Source organism: Mya arenaria, chromosome 2, assembly GCF_026914265.1.
Source record: "Mya arenaria isolate MELC-2E11 chromosome 2, ASM2691426v1".
Lineage (NCBI taxonomy): Eukaryota > Metazoa > Mollusca > Bivalvia > Myida > Myidae > Mya > Mya arenaria.
In genome coordinates this window covers 29317110-29328357 of record NC_069123.1, presented here as the reverse complement: position 1 = coordinate 29328357, position 11248 = coordinate 29317110, and the positions used below count along the sequence as shown (strand labels likewise).

At 35.3% G+C, this 11248-nt stretch overlaps 1 protein-coding gene and 1 long non-coding RNA gene across 2 annotated transcripts in view; both read left to right on the top strand.

Annotated features, from left to right (window-relative positions):
* Positions 1–2167: 2167 nt before the first annotated feature.
* Positions 2168–4634, top strand: LOC128242737 (uncharacterized). The gene is made up of 4 exons (XR_008262687.1): positions 2168–2459; positions 2630–2669; positions 2855–2871; positions 3844–4634. It is a non-coding gene; the product is annotated as an uncharacterized LOC128242737 (long non-coding RNA).
* Positions 4635–6980: 2346 nt separating this feature from the next.
* Positions 6981–11248, top strand: part of LOC128214177 (uncharacterized) — a 28126-nt gene continuing 23858 nt past the window's right edge. Inside the window, exons 1-5 of the mRNA XM_052920519.1 lie at positions 6981–7136; positions 8496–8777; positions 9173–9481; positions 9797–10099; positions 10722–11015. Of these exons, the coding sequence (XP_052776479.1) occupies positions 7076–7136; positions 8496–8777; positions 9173–9481; positions 9797–10099; positions 10722–11015 (1249 nt within the window). The 5' untranslated portion in view covers positions 6981–7075. The remainder of the gene's footprint in view (positions 7137–8495; positions 8778–9172; positions 9482–9796; positions 10100–10721; positions 11016–11248) is intronic.

Here is an 11248-nt window from a genome sequence, read left to right as displayed (position 1 = left end):
TGTGGCATTCTCAGTTATTCACAGCCAGCTTTCAATGGGGGAAATGTTACAATAACCTACAAACCAATCAAATTTTCGGCTACTGAAAAGCCTATCATTTTCAACAGTGATGGCAAGAATTGGATACCTGTTCTGTCAACCATTATGTCTAATCCAATGTTGGGCGTCTTTACCACGGTGTTTGAAACAAATATTCTGAATACTGTATACCTTCATGCAAAATACGGGTCATGCTACAGTGAAGAAATCCGCCTCCACTTACAAGGCATGTCAGTTTTGATTTTATATTGTTTTATGCAATTAAATGCGCTGAAATAAGCTATAGGTTTTCACGAAGTTAGTTAATTATTACCTTTGTACAAAGTACTGTTCTATTTTGTAAAATGGTTATTCATATAATTATAATATAAAATTTATGTTAGCAAGAATCTTGGTAAACAAAAATGTGAATATGCAGTATGATTCATTTTGCTGCGCATCCCGAATCCTAAAGTCAGTGTTGTTCCTGAACCAATTATTCTTAAATATGTGCATCTGTTGGATGCATAGTTTTAAAGTATCATGTCATATGTTTTATCAGGACACGTGGTTAAAAAATAAACATGGCCAAGCATCTTATTCAAGCACATTTGAAATAAATCATTAAGTTCTATTTAGGCCTTACTAGTATACGAGGAAACTGTTGTTCCTTGGTGTAGGGGTTGACACTGACCTGTTGCCCGAGGCCATAATCTAAATATTATTTTTATAACAAAACATTTGTTTCTGATTTTTGTCCGTTTTAATAAAAATAGTAAATATATTGGCATAGCGGTGACGTAGTCGACGTGCAAAACGTTAAGTGTTGTTCAAAGCTTAAAGCTGCACTCTCACAGACGTTTGACAACTTTTTGTCTTGGAACGAGATTATTTTTGGGAAAATGCATGGTAACCAGTGATATAAGACTGCTGACAAAAATAAGATCGCAGGTTTTCATACTTATGTTCAAAAATTGATGCTTTGTGCATTTTTCTTCAAGCGCTAATAACGCTTTTAGCCATGAAAAATTAATTTTCGATCGGAAAAAAACTGCGATCTGATCTTTTGTCATATGTCTTATATCACTGGTTTTCACATATTTCACGGTTAATCTGTGAGAGTACAGCTTTAAATCATACTAAAGTCATCAAAATGCCATTTTAAATTCATACTACTATTTATAACGCCACGCAAACGTGTGTATTAAGTCCTATCATTCTTACTAAAGTACTTGATTAACTATGCCCTTCGGAAATAAAAAAGCGACGAGCGCGTGGATCCGTTTGTTGCGGTTTTGATTGATTTATTATCACTTACAGATCCACCATCGACGCTGACAATGAACGCATCAAATATAACAAGCTATTCGCAGGACATATATACTCTCAATATTAATTGCTTCACGGACATAAACAATGACTATTGCTTGATATCCTGGACAACAGATGGGCAACTACTTCGTGCAAACGGATACGGGACAGACAAAATACATAATTCGTCTTTGATGGTGTTTGTGAATGTCAGTAAAGAAAACAATGGTCAAACTATTACCTGCAGCGTCAATTGCTCCATCTTTGATGTTCAACTATCAAAGTCGCATATAGTACAAGTACACTGTGCGTATCTCGACTAATTTATACAGTTCTAAAACCCTTTGGAGTCATTACCGGACTTTTGTATTTATAAGAGGCGTTGATAAATGACAAAATAGTTATACATAATAAAAATAAATAATTGACTATTTCTATTCTCCAATTCCCATTTGCCTATTTCAGATAAACCGAGTGTTAGCTTGTCGGTTTAAGACAAAGTATGGCTAAATGCTCATGACACTACCAGCGTAACTTGCACGGCAAAGAGCCTACCACTTTCGGATATTGTTTGGTCGGTTAACGGAGACAAACGACTTATCGTTTGCAATAAGTCCATAGAATGTGAGATTCATACACTGCCAATAGAAACAGATGAACACAGAAACTATACATGCACAGCTTTTTTCGAATTTGGAGACTATGACACAAGTGCGACCATTTCATTTCTTGCAATTGGAAGAGGTATGTTTTTATTTTAGTATATTTGGTATGCGTGCGTGCATGCGTGCGTGCGTGTGCTTGTTATTTTTATTTTGTTTCTTTATTAATCTTTACGTATTTAAAAACTTCACGAGAGCCCAATGTTTAAACCTATAATTTCGTGAATATCCTTTTTTCCCAAAAACATCCAGCTATTTATTGATTTCAATAAAACAAACTTGTGACTTAAAGTTCCGATTTTATTTCCATAACATCTTCGACACAAAAACCATATGAAATTCCTAATGAAAGTGAAGATGCGTCATTGACCAACAGTAACGGTATACCAATAGTGTGGATAGTCATTGGGTTGAGCGTTATTATTGCGGTTGTCATTATTTCAACGGTCATCGTATTGGTCAGAAAACGTAAGATTACCAAGCATTTGTATTGTGTTTTTATCGTTGTGTTTTGGGGTAACTTTTTACAGAAATGGTAGCAAATTTTGTAAATAGTGTTCGAGGGTTATCGTTTGTATCCATGGATTTTTTTGCTCTACCTCGTGGCTTTCATTTGACATGTATTTCTTCTAATGTAGGATTTTTAAAGAAGAATCAGCACGTAAATACAAGTGAACCGTACGTAGATTTATTTGATATTATCTCTTCAGTTTCTGCATTTCTACATTCATGTACTAGTAGTTTTAGTTGTTTTGAACAGCATTTTCAACTTTTAGAACGCGCCCTCCGTTGACAATTGGTGTAGATGGTCGTTTATACATAAATAATGAACCAATTATGACTTTTTAAAATTACTTTTTCAGTCAGCCTGTCCAACATGGTGAGTTATTCATCTCATGTAACCAAACTATTTAAAAGATAAAGTTAAGGTAATAGCCATGGATTTGGTGATTTCGTGGCACCGAGATGTCGTTTAAATGGCACTGATATGTCGATTAATTATTAAGTCAAAATTGTACTGTGTTTTTGTATGTGAAACAAACATGGATCTATATATTCCTGAAAAAAAACATACATTCCTTTACTACTATGCTGACCATAGCATAAGAACCTCTTAAATTGTTTGCCGTATATAACAATATATGTAAACGGTTTTCACTGCAGCCATCGTGCAGAAAAGTGAAACAGTAGAAATGAACGAAGAGGTTTCGTACGCCCAAGTTAACAAAATCAGAAAAAAATAGAACAGAAGCACTGGGGCCTAAAACGAAAGTATTATGTTTATGGAACCGGCTGTAAATGACAAGTCACAGTTGAATGGTCTGAAACATATGCAAAAGCAATCCAAAAATGTATGATAAGAAATAAATAGTATGAATACTGATGAACACATGTATTTGAAATAAAACTGAAACATGTACTTTAAGTTTATCAAAACTTTTCTGAACCACTGCTTTAGAGTAAAGTCAAAGTTTCACAGTTGTACTTGCATAACATCTAGAAGGCCATGGCCCATGTGGACATATATCATAGTCAGTGTTTACAGGTGAAGGCAGATACAAAACAGTATTACAAATATTATTAACTGTCAGTACTTCAATAGAAAAACATCAAGCAATTAAGCAAAATACAAATCAAACTAATTTGCATCCTTTTGTATTTCATGAACATATCAGATAACCCTAACCTGTTCGTCATTTAATTTTCGATGTTGTTTATTTGTGTTTGTTTTTGCCTTCTCAAAATACTCATGTGACAATTAAAGGAATTTGATCTCAGCAACATTAGGTAATCGCACAATGTTTGTTTTTATACATTGTTGTCACTCAAGGGCATTATTATGTATTTTTAGGGTTCAGAAAGCAACCTAGTTTATGCAGATATAGACATCGAACATTTGGAGACAGCCAGCAAACCATCTGCGAGACAGAAGCCGCCAAGTCCGACAAAATTTGCTGGCGTTGATTTTATCAGAACAGAACGTGGATCAAACAGTGACAATATTATTACCTAATGTCAGGGAAGATAATAACTTTACATACGTGCTCACAAGCTGATGTACTCATATACAAAACATTGCTTAAATTCTTAATTGATTTAACTCATAAATCAATCTGAGAAATGACATTTACCAAATGGTTTACATTCAATACAAATGACTTTCCAGGGATTTCCAGCGACATCAGTCTCACTGATAGCAATCTATGAAGAGTTTTGAGATTTCCAAGCAAATAATATCCATGATAATACTAATTTACTTTAGTTCGATTGTGAAGTAGTTGCTTGTTTAGCTTGTTAGAAGAATTCAGTGTTAATTGTATCTTAATCAAACTTATAAAGTAGTAAACTATCCATGGGAGCTCGGTTCCGTTTTAAACCAGCCAGATCCGCCTTTTCACTACTTGATTATGACTCTTGAAATGATCAAAATTGCTTTTTGTTGTCAAATGAAAAAAAACAGTCTAAGGGAGACAACGTGTATTCAGTGAGCGTAGTTTTTTCACTCACTTGACTTTGTTAAAGTGGTGAAACTTACAGTTTAAGATAGACAACCTGTACTGAAAAGATAGCGGTGGGTTTTCTCCCTTACCTTTGTTAAAGAGTATTGAATGAATTTAGCTTTATTGGCCAAATGCCAGAAGAGCTTATGCCGTGGCATGGTATCCGTCAGTGTGTCCGTAAACAATTGCTTGCGAATGCTATCCGGTGTTTAAGTTTGATTGTATCTCAATAAAACTCATACAGTAGTTAGATATCTATTAGAGCTAGATGTTTCCCTTAAACCAGCCAGATCCGCTTATGCATGAGTGGGTTTGGGCCCTTGAAATACTTTATCCCTAGCAGAAGTATACTCTAAGGGAGGCAAACTGTACATAGAGATGTGTCGTATTGTAGTGATGATCTCCTTTTGCCGTCTGTGATCCATGAGGATCATTTATTGCTTCCCTTTGAATGTGGGCTCCGTATAGTGCCTGTAATTAGTATGTACATTCTTGGGGTAAAAACAAACAAACCAAAAAAGTCCATTCGGTGGAACATAGGACATCATGGGCATCTTGTTATACTTCTTCAAATATATGGACGCCTTGTAAGATGTTTTGTCTTTACCATCTGTGTAATGATGTATTTGTACATTCTTGTGTTTGTATATTGTTGCGTGTGTGTTTTTCTCAATCTTTTCACGTTTGTAACTATAAAATATTCATTATAGGTTTTTTTAATAAAGTTTATCGAACCAAATGTTTTCCTTTATTCAGCGATAACTATTGAATCTAAACAGCATGACAGTAAAATTAATATATACCAGTTAAAATTGTTGTGACTTATGGTTGATAATTTATATGAATATATTTAAAAATTTAACGGAAAGAAAGAAAAACGCTCAAAATTAACCATTTCGGACTAGAAATTATTAAAAAATAATATGGAGTACTCCTCTGCCAACATTTTAAACCATTCAAATTTTGATTCTGAGGGAGGGGCGAATGTCAAAAGGTTGTACCCCTAGGATACGCCCCCTCTAAGGTCAAAGAAAGGACATCGCCTTCATGAACAGATTTACGTAAAGGAAATTCTATTTGACATATTGTCATTGAGGTTAACAATGCATTTAGATAGCGATATGACGATTTCATCATACGTCAAGCTTTCCTAAACTGTTAAAACTTGAATTTACCTAAAAGTGGTATTCTGGAGTCCGGTCAGAAAGTACGTTATGCCTGATTCCAAGAGGGGTGGGGGTGACACCCAGAGTCTATGATTGCTAGATAGTATTGTGTTACCAGGGTTTGTTATTATAATATTTGACCAAGTTTCTTAGATTTTGCCTTGAATCGATCCATGCTATTATATTCAAAATTAATATTTTTATTTATTGTTCTTCATGATTTAATACACACAATAATACTAAAGGAAATACAATAAATCAAAACAATACACACTATTTAGGTCGCAGATACACTCAATGTGTTATGTTTTGATATCTTAAGATTTTACATTATAATGTGTTTCACACAAAAACAACACAACCTTAATTTCAATAGATGTATGTATGACAAGTAATTACAACATTACGTTTATCACTTTTGTTGACACGATGTTACGCGGTATTGAGGTCTTGTGTTGTGTGGAAAATTGAAGAACCTGGAGGAGACCCACTTGTCCGGATTGGTAAGCACAAACGAAACTCACACCCGCCCTGGCCGGGAATAGATCCCGGGATGCCATAGGGCGAAGCGAGTGCGCTAAACACTGAGCTAACCGGGCAACCGTGTTATAACATTGCAGTTATATATTTTGTGCTCAGTTTTATGTAGGATAGGCAAGCAATTACAAGCTCGAACTAGAATGTGATACCACAATGATGAGTGCAAAGGACATTTCATCAATGTCAAAGCCTAATACTAAATGCGAATGTGACACCCCGTATCATATTGTTCACGACTACCATACTGGTCATCCAAAACGACGCCATCAGTGTTACAACACGACGCCAAAATACATTTGATCACATGCAGTATGAACAAGGACCATTATTTGTTATATTCAATGTTTTATTATAATTGACAGAAATTGACATTTTTTTAAACGATTAAAATTATATATTTGGTAACAAGGCATCAATTTCCATTAAAAAGGCTCTTAGATCTACATTATATATACAATATTTCGCCTATATCGACCACTACTGTCATAAGATTTGAATAAAAATTCTCAATAGAAGTATCGATGAACTTACAGCCAGACACTACCACTTAAAGTTCGCGTCAAGGAACATTTTTATGAGGAAGGTAACACACAATAACAATTGTGACAATAAGTGTTTTACACCATAAGATATTGTCTCTCGAGTGGAAGCGGATTCGTTTAATGACAATTCTTACCAGTCACTAGAACGACCATTGGTAAAAACCTATCCCCTTTTCCTAGTTGACAAATATGAACTACTTGATTACCAAGCTTAAAAAGTGGTCTCGTTCTTTGTGATGGCGTATTAAATAGTATGTGTGTTAATGGAAATAACACAAAAATCGGAATTTAAATATCGTGATTTACAGTTTTTATTTGATAGTGAATAAAATAAAATGAATATATTAATGAAGGTGCCATGCCTAATAGCGTTTATATTCATTTGCTTCAAAGGAGGTAAGTAATAACGACAATATGAGAGTACTCTAGTGGTATATGTATCCGCCTCTCAGGCAAAAGGTTTCGGTTTCAATCCCCACCATTATGAAAGTAATCTAATGGTATGGGTGTCAGCCTCTCACCCAAGAGGTTGTTGGTTCAATCCCCACCAGAATTACAATAGTCTAGTTGTATAGGTGTCCATCTCTCACACAAAAGGCTGTGGGTGTGATCCAAAACAGAATGAGAGTAGTCTAGTGTTATATGTGTTAGCCTCTCACCCAAGAGGTTATGGGTCCAATCCCCACCAGAGTCAGAGTAGTATATAAGTATAGATGTCAGCTTTTCACCAAAGAGATTGTTCGTTCAATCCCCATCAGGAGGAGAGAAGTCTAGTTGTATAGGTGTCTGCTTTTCACCCAAGAGTTTGTTGGTTCAATGCCCACCAAGATCAAAGTAGCCTAGTTGTATAGGTGTCTGCCTTTCAACCACGAGGTTGTTGGTACAAACCCCACCAGGATAAGAGTAGTCAAGTTATACAGGTGTCTGCCTTTCAACCACGAGGTTGTTGGTACAAACCCCACCAGGATGAGAGTAGTCAAGTTATACAGGTGTATGCCTTTCAACCACGAGGTTGTTGGTACAATCCCCACCAGGATGAGAGTAGTCAAGTTGTATAGGTGTCTGCCTTTCAATCAAGAAGTTGTGGGTCCAATCGCCACCAGGATGAGATAAGTCACGTTATATAGGTGTCGGCCTTTTACCCAAGAGATTGTGGGTCCAATCACCACCAGGATGAGAGTAGTCAAGTTGTATAGGTGTCTGTCTTTCAATCAAGAAGTTGTGGGTCCAATCGCCACCAGGATGAGAGTAGTCACGTTATATAGGTGTCGGCCTTTTACCCAAGAGGTTGTTGGTACGATCCCCACCATGAGGAGAGAAGTCTAGTTGTATAGGTGTCTGCCTGTACTTGGTTGGATCCCAAACCAGGATAAGAGGTTTAATGGTATAGTTGCCTGTCGCTTACCCATTGGTTTTGGGTTGGATCCCCACCTTGGGTTCTTTCTCGTGGCCATTCAAAATTAAAAAGATTCCTGTTTCTTCCAAAAAAACGTACTCTTAAGTGATTCGATAAGCTTTCAGCTTTCTTCACAATCGAGTTTAATTTAGTATTAACTTTAAACTAATAACTAATAAGTGTGTCTAATCAAAACATACAATACGTTTAAGCAGTTTGTATTCAACGTAAATAAGTAGTATATCACATCGTATATGCTAACAATGTATGAAAGTCTTTACGTGTAACACTATATGCTATATTAAAGTATGTTTACAGTATTGATACAAATGCATATATGTTCTGATGTTCTGTTTCAGTTGTTTGCGAAATTTGTGGCAATCTTTATTATTCACAGCCTGCTTTTAAAGGGAGAAATGTTACAATATCCTTCAAGCCGTTCAAATTCTCGGCTACTCAAACGCCTACAATTTTCTACACTAGTGCTGTTACACGATGGATAGCTGTTCCATCAAACGTTTATATGTATAATGCAACGTTGGGCGTTTTTACCACAGTGTATCCAAATATTCCGAATTCTGGACACCTATATGCAGTATACGGTGACTGCAGCAGCCAAAGCATTCGTTTAGATTTACAAGGCATGTCAGTTAATTTACGCACTGTTGTTTTATGCAATTGAAGGTGTTGAAATAAGTTTTTTATGATGTAGGTTATTTTTTACCTTTGTACCTAAAAGTACTGTTCTATGTTGTACAATTGTACGAGATATATATTAAACTTTGCAGAATTCTTAAAACAATATAGTTGTTCGTATAAGTTCAATTCCCTTATATTATTACAAAATACATTAACTGTAATATGAAAAGGTAGAAATCTACGAGAAGGCGTGTGCCAAAAAACAAAAGAAATCATTTTTCCCAAACAAAATACACTTGTTTAATTGAATTAGGAATAGTTTGTATGATGTTGAACATTTATATTCGGGCATTGAATAACTGTTTGTTGTTGCTGATTTTGCTTAAATATCTTTCAGTGGGGTGTGGTGATATTCATCTTCGAACACCAAATCCTGTTCTGGGCAAAAATGTTGAAATAGCATATAATCCTTCACCGGCGGTGGTTGGGCTCACTGGTGAATACACTCGTGAGTGGTATAATGAATCATCAAGATCTTTAATGACCTTGACGGAGGGTCTGTTGACTGAGGAAGAAATACACAGTGAAGAATTTGTTTTGACCATGTATAACTCCACTCGGTGGACGACGGGAAATTACAGTGTGAAATGTACGAAAAATACCACTTACAGTCTTCATACTGAACGTGTCTTTGTTAAGGTGACAGGTACGACTATTTTATAATTGGAGTTTAACGCAAACTTTCGTTAAACGAAATACCAGACGCAAGCGGTTTGTTGAATGTTTGATTTTGTTTTGTCATCTGCCTGCGTTTAACATATGATACGGATTTTTGATTGACTAATTGATTGACCAAAAATTATTTAATTGACTATTTGATTGATTATTTAATTAATTATTTGATTGATTGATTGATTGATTGATTGATTGATTGATTGATTGATTGTTTGATTAATGATGATGACGACGACGACGATGATGATGATGATGATGTTGATTTACATAAGGTGTTTTGTTTTAGTTCCGCCTGGCCAGCCATTTCTTCGGTCAAAGATAAACGTCCAGGATTGTCCCAAATGCCTGGTTGTCATTTTAGGTGCAAATATGTACGAACATGTATTTTGCAATACATCTGGGGGCACACTCCCATACATATACCTCGACGATGTTAAATATAAGGCGTACAGAGATACCTCCTCGGAGAATATTTACAAAATGTCCCGAATTATACGCAAAGAATATCATATGAAGACCGTAGCCTGCAGTGTTTTCAATGCAGCGCTTGAAAAACCGTTAACAATGTCGGCTAAACTCTACGTTGCACGTAAGGCAATTTCTGACTCTTCCCTATTTTAGAAATACCTTGAAGACACACTTCATATGAGAAACAATTTGTCGAAAAACACGTCATGGTTGATCTATTTGGGGAATAATAAAAGATTTCACATTGCGTTTTACTTTTCACTCTACATGTAATATTATTTTGGACGTAACCGCATCCAATTATAATTTTAATCCGCAGTATGTGAGTATTTTTACATTTTTAAAGCTGCACTCTCACAGATTGTTCTTTTATTTTTTGTCTTGAATGAGCCAAATTTTGCGTAAATGTCTTGAAACCAGTGATATAGGACTGTGGACAAAAGGTTAAATGGCAATGTTTCATATTTATTTCCGAAAACTGTGGTCGAAAGAGTTAAGAACGCTTTAAGTAAATGAAATTTTCGGAAGATTTCCTGACAGTTCAGATCTGTTCTTTTGTGAGTTATCTTATATAACTGAATTGAAGACATTGATGCCAAAATCAGCTTATTCTGAGACAAAAAACTGTCATTAAGTTGTTTGTTGCTTTATATAGATCTATATACAATTATTTTTATCATCATCAAATATGTCGATATCATCGATAATGGTATTGAAGTATAAACTATCTTTATTTCATTCAGTAAAACCTGAGGTTCCAGTGCTTAACGTACCTATCTTGCGAGAGGGAAGTCCAGCAAATATCACGTGCATTTCAAGAGGAGGGAGACCCGCCACAAATTTAAGTCTCTGGTTGGATGGAGTGAATTATTCAGGAGACCATATAAAGACTTACGACAACTCGACAAGAACATATACAACAATTTTAACTTTTAACAGCCCTGCCAGAAAAGATTGGAATAGAAATGTTGTGTCTTGCGTATCATCTTCACCATTATTTGAGACAGCGACACAACAAAAGATAATAAATTGCAAATGTTAGTTCTGTTGTCATGTTATTGAAATGTATTATCATATTTTCACGCTAAGAGTAAACCAAGTAATATAATAATTCAAATTATAGATGATGGTTGGTTTTAGATGATATCATATTGATATAATTGAAATTTTTATACACTAGTATGAAGAAGATTCCCTTTATTTATGAAAATATTTTGTGAGGTATGTTCCTGTGGTGTGCCACGAAATACGCATACCATTAATATACGGG